We start from the raw sequence: 20,399 nt of genomic DNA on the forward strand, positions 1-20,399 counted from the left end.
GTATCGTGAATAGAATATGAACCAGTTAGTTTATTATGCGATATGAATATTATATTAGAGTGAATGTAAGCGACTCAAAAATACAACGTCATCCCTTTTTAAAGCGTGCTAATATTTCATTCGATCGATACGAGACGTAGTGAGACGTAATCGCGATGAAATTTTCATTTTTACCACAGGCGTACGAGAAAACGTGTCGTACCTTCCGCGGCTTGGCGCGGCGTTCGCCAGGTTAATTGCAGGGGGGCGCGACTTCAGGGGCTGCTTCCTGAACGCGATCGGAAGGGTGGCGCAGGCGCGAGACTTCTGCAATCCCCTTCGAGAGGGAAACCGACGTGCGATTTATCGGGAGGAAGGGCCGAAGTTTCCTCAGTGCTTCCGCGCGCGCCGAGCACTCGCGATTGTGCCGTGTGCTTTCGCGGGATGAAAACACTCGCAGAAATTCCGGCAGGACCTGCGACGAGTCGTCCCGCCAAGGAGGCCAACGACACGACGAGTTTGCACGATTTGACGGCGTGATTAAGCGTAGCGTTCGATTAACAAAATTTTACAAAGTGTCAGCAACCGTTCGCTCAATCGACTTGTGAATTCTATTATCCACCGACGGTCAAGAATAATTTATTTTTAATTAGTCCCGAATATCAATATTGAGTTTGACCATTGAGACCATTGAAAATAAGTTGGATATCAATTTGTAAACGAATCGATGAATTATAAACGTACGGCTTCGAGCGTACTCGATATTTCCGTTTGTTTTGAGCAAAAGTTTCGTTGCCTGGTACGCGATGTTTTTAAATAGCGAACGAACTCTTCCACTGGTACATTTTGACAATTTGGTCCTTCTAGATTTTTATTCGAACGAATTTTGCAAGTTTTGTGCGCAAGAGATGAGGTATCTTGAGGGAGGCATTTCTCGCGATGATTTCACTTGTTTGTGAAAAAAGTCAACATGATTGGCGTGATTGTGTGCGTGTATTTGAGGGAAAACATTAATATTTAGCTGCATTTACTTCGTTTCGCGAGAGAAAGAGAGCGTTCGTATTTATTTCACTAATTAATAAAAAAAATTAGCTCGTAGGAGTATTAAAATGAAATATTAACGCGTTTCATAAAACGCGTGTTCTTTCGCATTTCAAAGTGTAAAGCGTTGCGTGCGTCGAGTCTTTTTTCTCGAGTCGCTCTGAAAGAAAATGCCTATTCATTAATCACAAGCACGAAGATATTTTCCACCTGACTTTTGCATATGCGAACCGGTGGAACGAGGTGGATGCTCGTCAGCGTGCAACGGGAAAGCCGCGTCGAACGTAACGCGTGCGTTCGTAACAATTCACGATGTCTCGATGCCTCGCGAAAGAGCGAAAGAGCGAAGACCTCGAATAGCGAACGCGGCTGTTTAGCAGCGGCGTGCATTTCCGGGACCCGGTGAGCGCGATCGATAGTTTTATCGGGATCACCACGACCGGTCTAAGGGGGTTGAAAGTGTTGGCGAAGAAAAAAGCATGCAGCTACTTTCCAGCTTCATGGGTCGGCACACGAAGCGAGGAGCCTCCTTTAAAAAAGGTACGTCGCGGATGAGCAGGCTCGCTCCAGAGCCACGTGATATTAATTAATTTTAACTTAACCGGCTTATCACTCTCTGGAGCGAGGAAAGCGCGTGGCGAAAATTTCACACGGGATTTCACGGGGCTGCGATGCAAGAGAGCAATAATGTTTACGTCCTCGAGACGATCGGGACAGACGTCTCGAGATGCCAAAGTTTTCCGAAATACCCGATCACGCGAATAGAAGAGACGACTCCGAATTTTATCTTGGCGATAGATGAACGTAAATTTGCTAGACGTGTAGAGCCGATAGATCCACGCATGGATTCACACAATCACGCCTCGTTAATCCTCCACAGTAAAACCTGAAGGGATCAAGTTCTAAATTACAGGGTACCCCCGAGGGTACGTGCTATAATTAATGAAACTGCGTCATACGTGGAAGTAATATGTCGCTGTTTATCGCTGGGATTTTTAATTAGCACTGGGGAGATTATTCTTATTCCCATTTTTCCGGCTTAATTCACGACGTTGCTTCCTTCCACGAGTGATCCGCGTGGCACGGCACGATATGAACGCCGCTTATTTACCGGTTCCGGTTGTGACACAACGGGACCGATATATCAACGGTTAAGTCAACATGAATGCACGAACGAGATCGTGTTGCGTTACCCTCGTAACGCGCAACTCGAAACTATATAGAACGCAGCGCAATGGAATATTAAGGCGACGTGAGCGGGCGCATGATCTAATAACTTATTTGATCGATACCCTAGGAAATGCCTGTGTAGCATCGGCGCGAGACCAGCCTGCACGCTCACGCGATGTGGGATGCTCCGTGACCAGTTTTGTACGGTACGACGATCATCGGGAGCATCGAAATTGTTTTTTCGTAGAGACGCCCTCGTGGAGACCGGCCGACGCGTGGCCGACGATGAGCAACCCGACGCGAGCTCCCTTCCGAGTTTCGAGCTCCTCACGGCGTCACGGCCTGAATGCTGGCTGGACGTTAAGTCATCGATTAATGCGTAAGAAACTCGTAACGCGTTTCTGCACACGCGCCGAGTTTCTAAATATAAATTTTGCCGGTATCATGCCGGGATTTATGTTTAGTTTATCAACTTTTGTTCGTCAACCGCGAACGCTCGTGCTCTATCGTCCTCTTCGTTCGCGACACACGCGCGGCACACGATTACACACACACACACACACACACACACACACACACACACACACACACACACACACCACGCTATATCGCATTCGAAATGGCGAGGCGTGATTCGCCAAATTCAATCTGCGGAAGTAATTACTCTTGGCACAACTGTACGCGACGTCAACCGCGTGAAAGGTTGCAATGCTAATTCCACCCCACATGCGCCTCCATAATGTCAAGGTCGCATCCTGAATTATCGCTCTTATCCTCGTGCGTTGATTCGCCATGGAATCAGTTGCGGTTTTATTATTTTATTACGGAGCAACGGAGCCGTGACTTTGATATCATCTAAATAGCTTTATCGATTAAAGTTTGATAAGAATTGCCTTTAGACATCAAAAGCGCCAAGAGCGCTTTTTCTAAACGTGAGTCAGGAGAGATAAAAAGTTGTCTTTCTTCCAACATGTCATATCGGAGCGAGTCCGCACGCGTGGATGTTTGCGCGACAAAAAGCAAGTTACAGTTTTTAATATCTTTTTTTTTATAACTTTTACTTGAAGGCAGTTTCAATTTTTATTCGAGTGCTTATCGGCCAATGACCGAGCATGAACTTTTCTCGTTTTATAATAGTTAGGCAAAGAATATCAAACTTTCCTATCCAGCCTGTTTCGCAAGGGTACATTCGTAGTTTCACCGCAAGCATTCCGTAAGTATGAAGTATACTTGTAGAGTAAGTCAATAGAGACGCGCGATTCAAAGGGCCAAGAAGAAGCGGCCATTAAGCGAGACAGTTAGCTTAACAAATGGCCGGAAAATATCCACGGGATATGTCACGCGAATGTACCGGAATGCACATTTTCCCGCAGTAATAATCCTTATGCGTGACACTTGTCCTCATTCTTTTACCGATACGCTGACTGATATGCAATGCAGAGAATTGCAAATTGTTTGTTATAGACTGTAGATTGCGTTTCACTTGAGGCAAACAAAACCCAATCAACTCTTAGCCGATATTACACGACTTAAAAGAAAAGTCTGATAAAATAGCAAGGCAACAAGAGGAGACATAACAAAAAGAATGGGGCAAGGGTTTGTGCTTCTATATAATTATAAGGATGAAAAGCAAAATTTTATATATAATATATAATTTTATATATAATATAATAGGATCGTTACTTTTTCATTAAATGTTATCCTTTAATTTTATTAAACTTATTTTATGTCATATAAACAATGTTGAAATCTAATAATATTAACAGTTAATAATAATATTGTTATTGAAATATTGATATTATAATGTCCGTTCTGGATAATGGAGACCTATATTCGAATTCTGGTTATTTCTCGCAAGAAATAAAATAATTTCTCGAAAAGGTTTAATCAATACCATTTAATTGACTATCAATTTATTAGGGAAGAATATATAGTTCTACCTTTAGCCTAGTTATATGACCGTTAACAATATAGTTGATGACAAAAATTAAAATATTCTTGAATTTATATAAAATTGAAAATAAAATTATTATGCATGAAAGATCTTGCCTTGATTGACTTGCTTGCATTTTTACTTTAAAATGTTATGGTACTTTAATATTATGGTAATTTAATATTATTTCTTTTTCAGCTTCTAAAGTACCATAATATAAAGATATTATGGAAGCTGAAAAGAAATAATTAAAATATAATCTCAGGATGTAATTAGTTATAAATCATTTTAAAATGTGTATACAACCATATATAAGTTACATGAGTTACATGAGAAATATTACTACAAAATGTTTATTCGATACATTATGCAATCAATTAGATGCCCGTTTTGTATTAAAATCATTCAACTTTTTATTTTTTTTTTTTTTTTATATCAGACACAAACTTGAAGAATTTATACCTCACATTTATAATTCAGAGATTAATTTAAGTATAATCACGTACTTGAAATGCGTTTTACAAATGACAGATTATGCTTGAAGCAAACCTAACAAATCATTTTTATCTGTGTTTAGAATCTTTCTCGCCATTTAATTAAGATTTTTTTTTCATAATTAGGAATCATTAGAAGAAATTCAGACATCACTGGAGATTAAGATTCGCATTTTCCCCATGTATGTCGCGCTAAATGCGCGGTCATTTAATACTCATTTTATCTCGATTGCATCCTCTAAACAGGCTAAATCCTCTCTAGACGTTACATGTTACATGTGTTTCTACAACGTTTATATATGTCTTCTCTTCCTTAGGAAAGTGCGAATCCATCGGAGGCGGGAATCCTGTTGGTAATTGGCCGTCTTCGACGGGGGGTCCGGTCAGACCCCTTAACAGTACGGTTGGCGGCGGCGGTGCGGCGGGGGGCGCCAACATGACACCCGACGATCCCGCGCCCGACGAAGAATTCGCCCTCGCCGTCGCGCAAAAAGCACAGGTACGGCTGCTTATCATCGGCTTTTTGCTCGACCGAGCCGAATAATAAATTGTTGATAGCGCAACAACCGAGAACGCGTGTGCCGTTCCCCTCATATCGCCGAGTCACGTCGATCGAGAAATAGGCCACGACACACAACTGCTTCTTCTCGTACGTGCGACACCTTGGTCGAGACATTTTCATTTCGAATTTTCGTCCGTGTAAATCGCGCACTCGGGAAAAATATCCCGTTCCTCTCCGGATTCTCGATTCGTTTCACAGCTAGCGGTCATGTGCAATTTTTAAATCGACGAAAATATTAAATTCGACTTTTACCCACGTTTTAAGAGACCATCGAAAGATCGAATTGCTCTGACGTACACGTGAAGCGCAGGGATCATGAAATATCGGGGATTATAAATATAAAATCCGATAAAGAGCTCGTCGGTGAAAATTGAGGCACGCGATTTCTCGCGCGCCACGAAGTTACAATCGCGTCGTTAAATCGTGCGGAGTATCCCACGGATACGTTCGAAGACAAGCTTGAATGCCTATTTCTCGCGTGGAACGCCTCTCCAGAGCGCGAGCACGTACATATGTAGCTTCAATAGCCGGTGTCCCCGGTGCGCGGTGGGTATTTTTCAAAGGAGCCCACGCGAGTTGAATCGTCAATTCCGACCGTAAAAGCGACTGGGCACAATGTTCCGTGAAGAAGAGGAGAACCGTGACGACCTGGCGACGTGTTCGCGATGCACACCTCGTGCGCATCGTTGAACGTTCGCTGGTCGCATTGTGGCTATTGTTATTGAACTCGACAATTTTTTACGTTTGATTCTGCGGTTTCAGACCGCCTCGAAACCGACCTATTTAAGTTTCGAGGAGTTACATGGGAACGTTTAGGAAGACGTTTATTCAGTTTTAATCTCGATTAAAATTAAATTATTATTATTTAATTTATCTCTGGATTTCTTATTTACTGAAGTATTTAAGTATTAAAATTTGCTTTAAAGATGTAAACAGATTTCACAAAAGCGGAGCCGGGATGGAAAGAAGTTTTGTATTTTTGATGAATAACAAGTATGATTAATTAGAGAAATTTATATAAAAGTTGCAGTTGAAGAATAATTTAAAATGCAACGCATCTTTGCTTATTAAATAAGCACTGGTTCGTAAGCTTTATAGATACATTTCGTTATTTATTCACGTTTCGTATTGATCAAATTGAATTTTGAGAAGAAGAAAACTTCTCCTACAAACCGTGACTACAACTGTTTAAACATTCTTTGCATGCTACATAATAAATAAATGCGGTATATACAGGATATTTTAAAATTTCAGTTTTGATTTGATGATATATCTTTTGACTGAACTTTAAAAGTTATTTTTCTTTGAGGAAATTTTATTTATAAATATGAAGAAAAATAAATTTCCAAGAAAGTTAAATTTATTCAGAATGAAGCGAATAATTAGACTTTTTTATTTAAATTTAGCTCGAAATTTCGCAATTCAGGAAACACTACGTTTTTAATGCTATTTATTTGCATGTTATTTTCAGAAAAAGAATTCGATTCCAAATTAGGCAAAGAGTATGAATAATTAAAGTTAGAACACCGCGTACACGAGCGCCGACTTATTATTTGACATCTAAATTTATGAATGCAGAACTGAAATTATTATCTGCGTGGGAAGTCACTGAAGTAACGCTTTCCGGCACGGAACTCGTGGGATTTCTCGAGTGATCTTTATCTCGTACTCTTCTCTATACTACTGAGAGTAATTAGCACGCTATTTAAAAAGCAGAATCCTTTGAAAGAAATTTTGAACACGTGCTGTATTTGCAATAAGCCGATCGTTTAAAAATCTTTAATTTTCAGGTATAGAAAGAGATTCTAACGATTTTGATAGAATTCCTTTCTAAATGTGTACTAAACCATTCTTTATCACAAATCGCGATTCATAACTCATAACGATTTTAACACGATTTTTTAACGCGAAAGTAATTTCTAAAAAGTGCGTTTTTTCCAAACAATACGGTGCAGAGGAAATCAATATCATGTTTTACATCTTCACTGGACGACTTGAAATCTGTCCTGATCAAACACGACAAGCTATGACGCAAGAGTGAACTATTTTGTTAATAAATGATATTTGCGTCGCTGTAATTTTGTAAATGGGCAAAGTGTAACTCTCGGCAAAATGCACAGTGTTTCCTCGACGTTCGGAGACCTGCGTATATATTACACGTTTACCACGCTTCTCTTAGCATTGGGCAACTTTCCAATTAATGAAATGTTACGTTCTTGACGGAACAGGTTGAATTACTATTGCGCAAGGTCGCCTGTTGCGAGCGAGAATGCGCCTTTCGACCTCGTGACGAGAACGGAAGGTGCGTGGAGACCTCATCTCTCTCTCGCATTAATATCGCTCTATTTAATTTTAAGAACGAAGCGCACTTTGCTTCGCAAACGCTGACTAGACTTCGCGAGAAAAATCTCTTCTTCCTTTGAATCTTGTTTTAAATTTAATTCGTATACGAACTGAAAGAAGCTTTTGACGTTCTTAATTGCTTAACAAGATGTCCAAGAATTACACTAGCGTACTTTAAATTATAAAAGAATCTTACTTTTTTAGGTCGCTTTAGTGTAAATTATTTTCTAACGAATGTATCGTTTTTTTTTTTATTTATTCAAATATATTTGGTATATTTTTGTGTTTTTACAAGCGACTACACGAATAAACGACAATTCGTATATTCTTTCTCTATTTCTACATGACATATAAAATTTCATATAAGATCATAAAACTTTCTTATACTCATGATTTATTATTTAACCACTCGGGGTTAATGACGCTCTTCGGTGACGTCAGAGAAACTTCGTCGGCATTGCACGCGACGTCGCGTGTAAGCACGCGGGAATCATGTCCTACATCCTAGCAAGACGAAGGTACTCTCGGAACGACTTCTCGGACGACGTGTCGCGTGACATCGCTTTCACTTGGCGGGCTCGGGGACGAAAATATTTTCCGAGAATATTCTAAAACTGCGATCATACGAAGTCGTATGATCTCGGCGTTCCTCGCGGGGTAAATTGCTGTTAATGACATGCTGCGAGTGAACGTATGAGTGGACTGTCATTGCAGGGTTATTTTGTATTGCTAATATTCCTTTATGATTCTTTACGCTGGACACGGCAAGATTGCGCATAATGCATCGGGTACACCATCTGCTTGGTGTTCAGTTTCATGTGCGATAAATATCAAGAAAACGAGAAGGAAATAAAAAAAAAACGGTATTTTTAAGTTATTGCAGAACTACGATGGAAGTTAAACTAGCTAAGCAAATTGAGGTACATTATTAACGTTTGATTATATAGAGATGGAAAAGTATGAAAAATTGATTATTCTATTCAGGTTAGTATGTATTTTTAAAACATAACTGTTCTCTCGACTATTGTACTTCTAATACCTTTAAGTTTAATAATTCGAAGAAAGAAGAAAACAAATACATTCGAGTTATATTAAAAGAAAGAAATCGATCGAACACAAAATATGTAGAATATAAATGATAGATGGGGAAAGTTAATTAGAAAACAATAGGGTAATATATTTCAAGGTAAAATGTAATGGAAAATATTCTTGAATTAATTAAATACGAGATATTAGTAATGGTAATGATAATGAGTGAGAGTAAATTTCTCCATAGCAAACTTTATTCCACTCCATCCTACTCCATAGCAAACAAATCAATCAAATGTTTCCGTAATCTATTAATTGCCTTAGTAACACAGATAGTGACAATAAAATTAGCATTGACCCAGCGGTCATAAATATTAATGTTAATGCAACACTTTGAGTGTTGCAACCTATTACATTATGCGACTCGATGCGACGCGTTGAATTGAATTACGCACACGCGAGAGGGCGGGAGAGTATTTATTTGATACATGCAAATGGATGCGAACGCATCGGATGAAGAGATATCTCTCTTTGCAGAGAGATGCAGAGGCAATCCGCACCGCTCTGTATCTCGGAGTGGCACTCGCGATCACCTGGATAATAGGGGCGGCGGGGCTGTCGCTGGCATGGCTGGTTCTGGTCCTGGCACTGGCAACGACCATTGTTAAGGCGAGAGTCTCCCGGCTCCTTCAGACGGAATTGCAGCACGAATTGGCCAGGTTACGTAGGAGACGAGCCCTGTACAAAGACGAGACCGCCGAGTGGCTCAGTCTGCTTCTCAATAAGTGGCAAGTACCGTTCTCAGCTCACTTATCGATGAAGCTAATCACGAGAGAAAGGGAGGGGCACCTGAGGTATGCCAGCTGGTATGCGCTTAATGTCGATGACGCGTCGTTATATTGTTATATTAACGAGTGTAAATTTACAAAAGAAAAATTTTATCGATAATTGCGGCTTGCTTACAAAAACGTGAAGGTCGATTTTCACAAATAAATCCCTCTATCGAAGATCTCGCTCTTATTAGCTTATAAATCTTTTTTTTTTTTAGAAAAACTGAGAAATTGATGTAATTGTAACGTCGTCGATTAGTAAGAGAATGACATGTAATGGGAATGTTTCTATCTGGAGAATTTTAAGTATAATGTCGCGACGTTTCATTACCGAGTATTATTATATTCCCCGTGACCTCGCTGAGAAATCGTTCTTCCGTATACGATTCGCGGTAATAACGCTATTGTAATGTCGGTGGGTATGTACGTATACACCGTGATTGTCCTCGCGGCGAACGGGTGAATGAACTTCTCGTTCTCGAACGAGTACTACATACGCATTTGTAAATATACCACATTCCTGACGCACGTGGTATAGATGTGGCCTTTCACGTTTCTGCTGCCCGCGCCGCCGCGGATAAAATCCTTGCCCGTCGCCGCCGCTGACGTATGTCGAACGAAACGAAACGAAGTCGTGCCGGTGTTGTAAAATCGACCGTGTTAAAATTAAATAAATTGAAGAATGCCAGTCGAGTCGTAAGACTCGTACTGCGTACGAGCTGGCTGAATCTTAATACAGTTCTACCGTCATATGTAAAAAAAGAATTACGAAAATTAAACCTCATTCCGGATTAAAACATATCGAAAGGTAAATACCTTCGTGTTTGTCGAAGATAAAAAGAAAGGAAATTTTAAAATGTGATGACTTCTAGGTTAGAAAAAAGATCTGCGATTTAATTCCAAAGAAGTTTATATGTTAAGAGGAAAATGTATGTACGAGCCAAGCGATTTTCTTTATGCGCAACCCTTTCCTCATTTGTCAATGGCTGGAAAACGGCCGGTGCGGCAAGCGGCAATAGGCGTCGAAAGAGTGCTACTTATTTGGATAGTTGATAGACCTGTTCGTGCATTCCTGAAACAGCCGGCTGCGGGTTCTCCCGCCGACCAGAAGGAACATCTACATGCGGGGGAAAAAGCGATGGATTCAGCGCGACGCTGTACGCGTCGTATGCGTAAAGAAACGGACGGCGCGATTGCGCACACACGCATTTATTTGATCATGTGCGAACGCAGGAGATACGCGATAACTTTGAAAAAATTTCTATCGAGAGACCCCATAAAGAGTCCCGTAACATCTAGAAAGACCGGATAATAACTCGCGGATAAACTCTAGTTCCGCACACATGCGGTGAGACACTGAATACGATTTTTAAAACAACTTTGTAAATAAATTTACCTAGATTATCTATCTATTTTTTTTTTGGAGAAGATAGTAAAAATTAAAAATAGAATTAATATTTCTTCCATCATATTTACCCCTACTGCTGGAGCGTAGGAGAATTTTGTTTGGATTGCTCTGGTTGTTTTATATCTATATTGTTATTATATTTATAATAATATCATTTTATAAATTTTAACTTTTGCGCATTTATTATTGCGTTTGACTTGCATTTGCTTATTTTTTTCTAGTAATTATTTTTTCATAAAATTATGAAATATCTATCGAAATAATAAATTTTAATTAAAAGAATAATTAAAAAACGTAATGTATTAATCTGTCATATTGGAGAACTGTTTAGCGAGGGTATTCATGATGGAAAACCTAAAAGCATCGGGACAGGCAAGATGTTATCTAAACACCCTAAAAAATTGACATGTGCGTGGGCACGTGTTAATCTACCTGTCTGTCCTCTAATCTATTCGTGAAACTGCGTAGGTCGCGTAGTATTATGCGAATCAACTTGTTATCGATGGCAAAAATGGGATGTCATTAACGATAAACCCTGAAAATAACTCGCTCGTTGTGACACCGAAACGTCAGTGCGTGTCTTTCATGCACGAAAGAGCGCTTTATCGTATTAAATCTAGCCATTCGTTTAATTAAACTGAATGTTTAATGAATCGTTTAATGAATCTCATCACATTGCTCCTCGAGATATCTATTCGTGAAAATTCATTGTGAAAAGGAAAGGGAGGAGAAAATTCTAAGAAATTTCCCGCAGATTGAAAAGACCATCTGCGATGTAAATTTAATAAACTGAAACGAAAATTAACGCTTTGATTGAATCTCTGTCATTTTAATACAACGCAAATTTATTATTAGAATTTTTGTCATACGAATTGAATGCTATTTCTCTCCTCAGGTGGAGATTCAGCGCTGCCAGTATATTTTCCTTAGCGAAAGAACGATTGGAGCCCCTTCTTAATGAAGCCAAACCTGGTATATTAGGTAAGGATACGCTTCGTAAATATTTTGCGACAGGAGAGAGAAGGGGACAGGATAAAGAAGAATTTTGCCAGCGAAATTAATCATCCATCGCTCGAAAGATTCCAAATTACTTTGTCGTTTAGCGGCTTCATCGTGACTCCATAAGAGATACTCGTTTTTCAGGTCCGTTAGAATTACGCGAACTCACTCTCGGCGAGCAGACGCCGTGCATCACTCGCGTCAGAACGCTCGATTGCTGCAGCGATGACGATCTTCCCAATGGCCATCTCTTCGGTCAGACCAAATTGTCCATCGAGGCGGACCTGCGGTTAGATTGCGAGCAATTCCGCATGCTCATCACTACGCGGTTGTTTGGTAAAGGGTGAGGAATGAAGCGTTCGCCATATCAAAAAGCGTTCGAGAATTCTCAAAATTGTATTTTGTTTGCAAGTTTGCTCATATTTTATCATATGTTGTCATTAATTATTTTTCTATTGTATCACATCATAGATGGTGATTCATTTATTTAATCAAAATTAAATTTAAATAATTTTATATCTTGGATACGTTTGGACTAATTTATTCTGTTTCCTTTCGAAAATTATTCTAATTTTGATGTCAGAATTAGAAATCTATAATTCCAAATTTATTCCTCATTATAAGATAAATTTTACGGAATGTCCTTTATGAATATCTCGACAGCGTGGGAATGGACATCGATCTGGCGGTGGAGAAGCTATCGCTGTCCGGTACAATCATTGTCAATCTAACGTTAAACGCATCGGCGCCGTTTCCGCATGCCACCGGACTCAGCGTGAGTTTCCTGGAGAAGCCGGACGTTTGGTTCAGCGTAAGAATTTTACGGGCGGTACAAATGATGGAGATGCCGCTGATCAAGACCTGGATTCACGCGGTGGTAACAGATGCTCTGGCCAGCTGGCTGGTCGACCCAGGCCATTTGGAAATGAATCTGAGGGCGCGGGAGCGACCGGGTCCTGGACTGGATTCCATGACCAATTCATTGCCGCAAGGAGTGCTTACCGTTGTTTTGTGCCAGAACGGTTGTTCTTGTGAGTGTGCTCTGGATGAAGACATGCAAACAATTTACTAAATACTAGAGCTAAGATTTTTAAAGAAATAATCATCGAGCGTTAAATTTTCCTTTAGCGTGCTTTAGCGTAGTTAAGAGCGTTTTTTTTTTTACTTACTCTGAATATTCCATCCAGCACGCAATATTGTTATATATTTAATGGACGCGCAAACTATTATTAAGGACTATTATGGACTCGCTAGAAAGTCCCTAACTAGCGTTTCTCCATTGCCAGTGAACGTCGCTGATGAGGTGAGATGGCTCGTGGTAACGATAGGCGATCAGAGACGGATCACCTCGAATTTGAACGCCACGTGGACCGAGGACGTATCTTTCTTGGTCGGGCCATTAGACAACGAGAGGATCACCATCAAGCTGAAAGAGAAACGACTCGTTAGTACCATCACTCTGGCGCAGTTCGAGTTAGCGTTAGGCGTTTACGACTGGGAGAATTCGCAGATGTAAGTCGACATTGATCGCATTTAATCAGATAGCTATGTCGCATTGCCTGCTCACTGAGTACATTTCACATTGATTTCTTCAGCCTTACGTTATCGGCATGAATACCGAGCTTCAGACTTAACATTCTCGTTAATTCGTTTTCGTTTGACAGTGTCGAAACCGTGTTACAACAGAAGAAACCGTCCCGCAGTAGCGCTAACATTCCGAATATCAATGCGCGATTAGAGTACACCACTCTGCCGCATTTGGTTCCCGATTTACCGCAGCCAGAATTAACGGCCGATAATTTGCATCTCGCAGGTATATAAGGAAATAACATAAAATACATAATATAATAGAATATATAAAAACAGAAAAAAGGCCCTTGTAATCCGTCACGACGAGTGTATTTCTAATATTTCTTTTTCCGCGATCAGTATTATCGTATGAAATATTTTCAGTGTCGCGAGACTCTTGCCACAAAGCGCACAAAGCAGGTAAATTTAATTGAAATATCGAGTGATGGAATTAGAGCATGATTGTGTGCAACACTCTTTGATTTGACGCAGTGTTTGAGTAAATGTGTGCTTGACGGTTCTACTCTTGTCCGTACAGCTTTCAAGCACGTTAAAACTATGTTTTATCGTTCGCTTTTCCGTAAAAATTCGTAGAAAGTCTTTGGATATTTTTTTCCCCCCAATGAATGGAGGATGTGAAGATTCATTTATTTCATTCAATTTTTAGGGGTATTGGTGGTTTACATCCATTCCGCTGACAACCTCCACGGCGATACCGCTCAGTGTAATCCTTATTGCATGTTATTTAATAATCGGAAGAAGGTAAATGCAATTTGAAATGCTGCATTTTAAATACGCTTACAATTGTTTAAAATTACATTTATGCGGAATTTATCGACGTTCCACGTTCGGATTTTTAGGTCAAAACGACGCATTACGTTCGCTCGACTACATCCCCGGTTTGGGACTGCAGAGCGCAGTTTTTGGTGCAGGATTACACTCAAGTATCGCTGAGCTTCGTCATATATTCGTGGAATATAGTGAAATCAGTGGACACGGACATGCTCGGGCTGGCCATGTTATCTCTATCTCAGGTAATCAAGTTCTTGACAAACCGGATAGTTCAGTTACAAGAACGAGGGAAATAAGAGTCTAATTAAAGACCGCTGTAAACACAAAAATATAAGTATATAGTATATTCAAAATATAATTTACAAATTATGGACTCATTTTCGTATTTTTATCCTTTAATTTATGTCACAATTTATTTATAAAAAAAAGTTCTTCATAAGAAATAATATTTTAATATTTCAAGGATACGACGTGGATCGTCAGGAAGGAACTCACGCTTAGCGGTTCCAACATCGCCTCCACCATGACGATCTCCGTGCTGTTTTATCCCGTCAAGAGCGTACAACAAGTGGTTAACAGTCGCAGAAGCAGCTTAGTTCCGACCACGCTGGATGACGAGCCGAAAATCAAACGGAACAGTCTGCCATGGATGCAACAGGCAGTCCGTTATGAGATCCTATATTTACATCCGAAAATAAGATTTCTATTCCAAGTACTCATGCAAATCTTAAAATACTTTTAGAAACTATTATTAACTCACAAGGACGCCGATCCCGCTTCCTCCGATATATCGAGTCTATTATCTACCGGAAGCGGTTTAATGGAGGTGACGTTGTTGCGAGCAAAGGATCTCGTCGCGAAGGATCTGAACGGCTTCAGCGATCCTTTCTGCGAATTGAAATTGAACAACGAGACGAAATACAAGAGCAGCATAAAAAAGAAGACGCTGAATCCCTGCTGGGACGAGAGTTCCATCATGGGCTTGCCGAAGACCGGGGAAGCTTTAGATATCGTAATTACGAACATTTGCCTCGAACGCGTCGAACTCTTCATTGGCATTGAAGTAATAATTTTTTTTAATTTGATCTAGGTGTTATGGGATCATGATACTTTCGGCATGAAGGATTACCTCGGGAAAATATCACTGACTCTCGATGATATCAGAAAGCTGTCGAATAGCGATCAGTCCCATTGGTTTCCGCTCAGAGAAACCAAGACGGGATCTGTAGAGCTGAAAATTAAGGTCTTGTCGGAAGAGTGTGAGGTAATCTTCACGTAATAGCAACTTCAGCATCTTGCAACTTGAATGATTTTCCCATTACAAATGTCTACTTACTATTATCTACTTTAGACGCAAAGCACATACGCAACTAGCAATATCAGCGACAATTCTTCTCGTTTGAACACCGAGCCTGATTCCTTGTCGAGTATCGTGCGCAGGCCTTCCATGGAAAAATCTAAAATACGTCTACATTTGGATCCGATTGTACCGCCACCTCCTCCACCGCGCACTGTCACCCTCCTAAAGCCAACTATGTCCAATCAATCCGGTAATGATATGATTTTGAATGCTTTTATTAAATATTTTCTTACTTGACAAGAAAAATGAAATGTAACAGTATATCGTTGCATATGTCAAATTCCCCGACAAGTTTGATACATAATATTGATATATCTTAATGTATAGATAAGGCTAGCGTTACCAGCAAGGAGTCCAATGAAATAAATGGAACGCCGAGCTTCTGGATTCCGAAAGTCATCACGGAATCGACCGCGAGTAATTCTGTCGATGAGGCTGACACTGCCAAGGTGACCGCAGAGAGACGATCTTCTCATCACAGCTTGACTCCCAGCCCCGAGCAGAGTTTCGGCAAGAAGTTACCTCAGTACAACAGTTTTCGCATGATGAAGCAAAAGGTAAACGCGTCGTGCTATCCATGCTATCGAAACGTAACGCTTGAGGTATTCCGTGTAATTGTAGGTGAAGAGGGGTTTAAAACTTCGTAGATTTCGCTCGGAAGTGACTATCGAGGATAAAAATGATAACAAGGGCATCACGTTGAGTCTGGAACCCAGAGGTGGTGGAGAGGCCGACGCCACGGAGCTCCTGTCGGAATCCGGTCTAGCTCACGCGGTGTCCCAGCCAGATATGTTGGGCAGGATAAGGCAACCTAGTCCGCGGTTACGATTGAGGCCGAATGGTTAGTAGATAGTTTCGATAGTGTCATCGTATATCTTTATGTAATCACGCAGATTTTTCCTTGTTTCATTTATTGTAATTTAAAATAATGCGAAGATAAAATGGATAATATATGTTTAGCCTTGTTTTATTTTAAACATAAAGAGTTCTTCCTTCTTTTAGAAAAAAAAGGTGATTAGAGTTCTCAAGACTTAATATTGAAATAACATAAAACGGTTGGGACTTTCAGATTTAAAAATTGTCAACGGCACTAGGGAGAAATATTCCGGGGTGGAAGGAAAGGTTCTCCAGGCTCAGGGTCTTCACGTAGCGCACATCGCCCAACTGTATTGCCGAGTGAAGCTTCAAACGTAAGTGCAGTTTGATATAACCGATGGCCGATGGCCGACAGTTTGCGTGTGATTATATTGAGAATCTTATCAGGTGCACCAGTCCGGATAAAATTGTTTCGCCTAACGGCGGTAAGACCATCGCGAAATCGCGGCTCCTGCCGGCTATGCCTAATCCTCAATTCAGCATAGATTTCCATATAGACGGTGATGGTGTGCCAAGGCAGGCGTTACTGATATTTGAGATCAGGAGCGCCAGCAAAGAGTTGCTGGCCAGTCGACGTATATCTTTACACGAGTTACTAGGTGATACTTTAATTATATCTATATATTATTTCTATATAAAACAAGATATCTTCAATTCTATTAAAATGTAATTATAATTTATTATGTTTAAAATAAATAGTTTATCATAAAGTGATCTCATATAATCTTCTTTTAATTACATAACATATTTAATACATTGTTTTACATTCTTATATATTGTTTAATTCATTTTTTCTATGTTACATATATTATATGAACATATCATTTCAACATAGGTGTGTCTGCGGCAAGTGATGAGATTCACACGTGGTTGGCGTTGAACAACGGCGCCTCATTGGAAGTACAAATCGCTCACGGAAGAGAGCTTAAGAATAAGTCGGCAAAAAAGTTATTTCGCTCTTGGTCGGTTCATCGGATAGGGAAGATTTGAGATCTAAAGAAAATCAGATACTGCAGTTGTATATCCATTTAACACGTATCAATAAAATCATAAAGTCTTTTTCATCTTTTTTTTGAGACAAAGTTTGAAGGAATGGAGCAAAGAATTATTTTTGCAAATCAATTATGTACATTTTTTACACGTTATGTAAAAAAAGCTCTTAATATTGTGCTCAACCATTGTATGTATTAAAACTTCAACAGCATTCCATAATGCAATGTTCATTTCAACTTTTTTGTATGATTATATGTAGGAATCGGAAAAATTAACAGAGTTAATTACATAACACATTCGACCAGGATTTGAAATCAGAATGCTCTGTTTATAATTGTGACACTTAGATCCGTATACATATCTTATTTTTATCAAAAATTGAAAAATGCACATTCATTATATGGTTTGCGTTACATATACCATAGAATTTTAGAAGTAATGCATTGATAAAAATTGATAAAAATCATTGATAAAAATGAGATCTGAATATAGACCTTAGTCTACACTATTCCTGAATCTTATCATTGTTTAATCGTCTTAATGATTCTATATATATTATCGCGAGAAGTTATCCAAAATATAATTTTTACAAAATTGTACAAGATGAATTAGAAAGAGAAAGTTACATATATATACTTTAAATCCTAATTTATGTATATTAAAGATTCTTTAATATCTGCAAAATTTAATACAAAGAATACATTAAGATATTACAAGAGACATATTTTAAAATACCATTTTGTTCATTTGTAATTTTTGATATATTACATTTGTACATTTACATGTATCACTATTTTATAACACAATATATATTATAACATATAATGTAATAATATAATAATACTAATAATAATAAGTGTATATTTTTTGTATTACTCAAATATATATATTATATATACAATATTACATATAGATATAAATATATTACCAGAGTTTAATTCAAACTGCTTTTATATCACAATTATTGAACGTTACAGATATGAAATTTGTATTTCGAAACTTACATACATAAGAGATTACATGTGACAAACGATATACTTTTTTAGTCTTATTTCTCGATATACATTTTTTAAGTATAGGCACATATATATATTCTAAATTTGCAATCATAAAAATTTATTTTTATTAAAGTAAAATTAACAATGCATAAAGATATTTTTTTTTGTTCGATAGCTATTCTTAGCTATCATCTAAATTTGTAATTATAACTCTTTGGTAACATAAATTATATAACTATATTATAACAAGGAAAATAGAGAATTACTCATTTAGTGGATTAAAGCAGAAGCAAAATTAAAGCTCTAAATGTGATGCAAAATTTTAATGAGTGTAATAGTGTCGGTCATATCTTAGAGCATCAATCATGCATATATATTCATTTATATTTTTGTAAACTTACGTGTATATAAAATACGATAAAAAATATACGTCAACTGAAAACAAATCTTAGTGTCAATCGTTTGATTTCAGCTGACGTATCTCGTTAAATAAAAAGATTCAAAGCCCACTCCTATAATTCTGTGTAAATAATACAAAGTAAGATTGCACTTGTGTGACTATAACAGCATCGTTGGTGTTGTTAGGTCTGCTTCATCTTGGTCGGCCAAGTGTTAGAATAGAATAATACCTTGATATCTTCTGTATGAGAATATATAAAGTTCTCCATTTTATTGTACCTGCCACTGAAATAGATACGTTAAACTATGTAAAATCTTATTCAAACGGATATTTAAATAATCCAACAGTAAAGCAGTAAAGTCTCTGCATTCTTACCCGCAGCGTAGGTTGCGTACCACTAGCAGCAGCCTCCTGTTCTCGCTTCTCAAGTTCCAGCGCTCGTCGCTGTTGCCTCTTAACAGATTCTATATCTTTTATACCCCGTTGTTGTTGCTCGGCTATTCTTCTCTCAGCTGCCTCCGCCTGTTTCTTGCGTATAGTTTCCTAAAGGCAAGGGTATAACATGTTAAGGATGAAGGAGAAACAGGGGAAAAAAACCATTTCCGAGCTCAAACGACGGACGACAAGGGATTCGCCTCAGGAAGGTAAAGAAATAATGTCGAGGAGTCATCCGTTTGGTAACCGTGTCATGACAATTCAATAATATTCACCGGGCGGATGGAGGATTGATATTTATGCGTTCATAACCTACAGAGGACGCACCCGATCGGGAGTGAGATCCTCATATGACGACGATCCCTTGTAACAGGAGCCGCAACAGTTGCCCATGTTGAAGAGTTATCCGAGAAAAACAAACGCGATCGTCGATCCGAATGTCACCGATTAAATTGGATCCGCAACGAACGGCGTGCGTACGACACACGACAAATCCGAGCGCTGGCTGTTGATGGCTGTCGTCAACAATAGCCGATGGCCATACGTCACGATCACTCGGGACTTCGGACTCCTGGCGCCACTCGATGAAAAAATTACGTGCGTGCATGTGACACTCGGAAAAAATCATTCGCGACGAGCTTCAACATCGACGAAGTAATATTAAAGAATGGGAGAATTTTCTAGAAGTGATAGATAAAATCTAAAGAGTTGGCTCATAATTTTATTAACTATAAATTTTAGTGTTCACTTCTTTGGAGTTAACATATATAGTGACATGTAATGTAGTCATGATTTGTAAATTAACAAGAGAATATTCTCTGAATTAAGAATAGACAGACAGTGTCTCAGGAGTTTTACCGATGAATTTTATTGTATGTCGGTAATTGAATTATTAATTTGTTGCATTTCTTCTTCTCAGAAAATTTGTATTGTAATCAGTTTCGTCAATATCATTTTTATCGATGTCAAGCTTGCATTATCGCGTAAAAACATTTTGAAATGCATTAATAAGTCGTTCCATTACTATTCTGCGCAATGGAAATTTCTTGTCTATTTCATATTCCGTTTCAATATTTATATGTGTATATGTTTAAAACTCTTTAATGAAGCATTTCTAGCCAAACTTTATCTAATAGTTTTTTTCTTTTTCACTTGTAGAATATGCTTTCATAGTTTGTCGTAGTTTGT

The 20,399-nt window shown here is 38.8% G+C and overlaps 2 protein-coding genes across 6 annotated transcripts; one reads left to right on the forward strand and one right to left on the reverse strand.

Moving 5' to 3' along the window:
• Window positions 1-370: 370 nt before the first annotated feature.
• LOC105427605 (uncharacterized) lies at window positions 371-17,530 on the forward strand. Of its 5 annotated transcripts, none has more exons than XM_089075977.1 (21): window positions 372-1,560; window positions 3,332-3,403; window positions 4,935-5,116; window positions 9,089-9,339; window positions 11,685-11,770; window positions 11,933-12,131; window positions 12,452-12,819; window positions 13,075-13,300; window positions 13,453-13,601; window positions 13,742-13,777; window positions 14,025-14,119; window positions 14,218-14,391; window positions 14,613-14,810; window positions 14,892-15,161; window positions 15,240-15,413; window positions 15,501-15,699; window positions 15,837-16,066; window positions 16,131-16,350; window positions 16,579-16,699; window positions 16,773-16,984; window positions 17,221-17,530. In XM_089075977.1, exons 1-21 carry the CDS (start codon window positions 1,500-1,502, stop codon window positions 17,373-17,375), a joined length of 3,678 nt encoding a protein of 1,225 aa, XP_088932103.1. In that variant the 5' UTR covers window positions 372-1,499; the 3' UTR covers window positions 17,376-17,530. The 5 variants fall into 5 exon arrangements, with proteins under 5 accessions (XP_088932105.1, XP_088932103.1, XP_088932104.1 ...); XM_011639423.3 differs by lacking the exon at window positions 372-1,560 and adding an exon at window positions 2,845-3,209; XM_089075978.1 differs by lacking the exon at window positions 13,742-13,777.
• Window positions 17,531-18,115: 585 nt separating this feature from the next.
• Svip (small VCP interacting protein) lies at window positions 18,116-19,760 on the reverse strand. Its single transcript, XM_011639422.3, has 3 exons — window positions 19,539-19,760; window positions 19,152-19,319; window positions 18,116-19,060 (listed from the first exon to the last, which is right to left on the reverse strand). The coding sequence occupies exons 1-3, from the start codon at window positions 19,602-19,604 to the stop codon at window positions 19,046-19,048; spliced, it is 249 nt and encodes an 82-aa protein (XP_011637724.1). The 5' UTR covers window positions 19,605-19,760; the 3' UTR covers window positions 18,116-19,045.
• Between the last annotated feature and the right edge of the window lie 639 nt (window positions 19,761-20,399).

This window comes from Pogonomyrmex barbatus, unplaced genomic scaffold (assembly GCF_055798465.1).
Source record: "Pogonomyrmex barbatus isolate J1 unplaced genomic scaffold, ASM5579846v1 scaffold2, whole genome shotgun sequence".
Classification (NCBI taxonomy): Eukaryota; Metazoa; Arthropoda; class Insecta; order Hymenoptera; family Formicidae; genus Pogonomyrmex; species Pogonomyrmex barbatus.

Excerpts from the sequence above, each read along its gene's own strand:
- LOC105427605 (XM_089075977.1), top strand. The coding sequence starts at position 1,500 with ATGCAGCTACTTTCCAGCTTCATGGGTCGGCACACGAAGCGAGGAGCC. Across the intron at positions 13,602-13,741 it reads CGATAATTTGCATCTCGCAG|TGTCGCGAGACTCTTGCCAC; the intron begins GTATATAAGGAA and ends AAATATTTTCAG. Across the intron at positions 14,392-14,612 it reads CCATGTTATCTCTATCTCAG|GATACGACGTGGATCGTCAG; the intron begins GTAATCAAGTTC and ends TAATATTTCAAG.
- Svip (XM_011639422.3), bottom strand. The coding sequence starts at position 19,604 with ATGGGCAACTGTTGCGGCTCCTGTTACAAGGGATCGTCGTCATATGAG. Across the intron at positions 19,320-19,538 it reads AGGATCTCACTCCCGATCGG|GAAACTATACGCAAGAAACA; the intron begins GTGCGTCCTCTG and ends CCTTGCCTTTAG.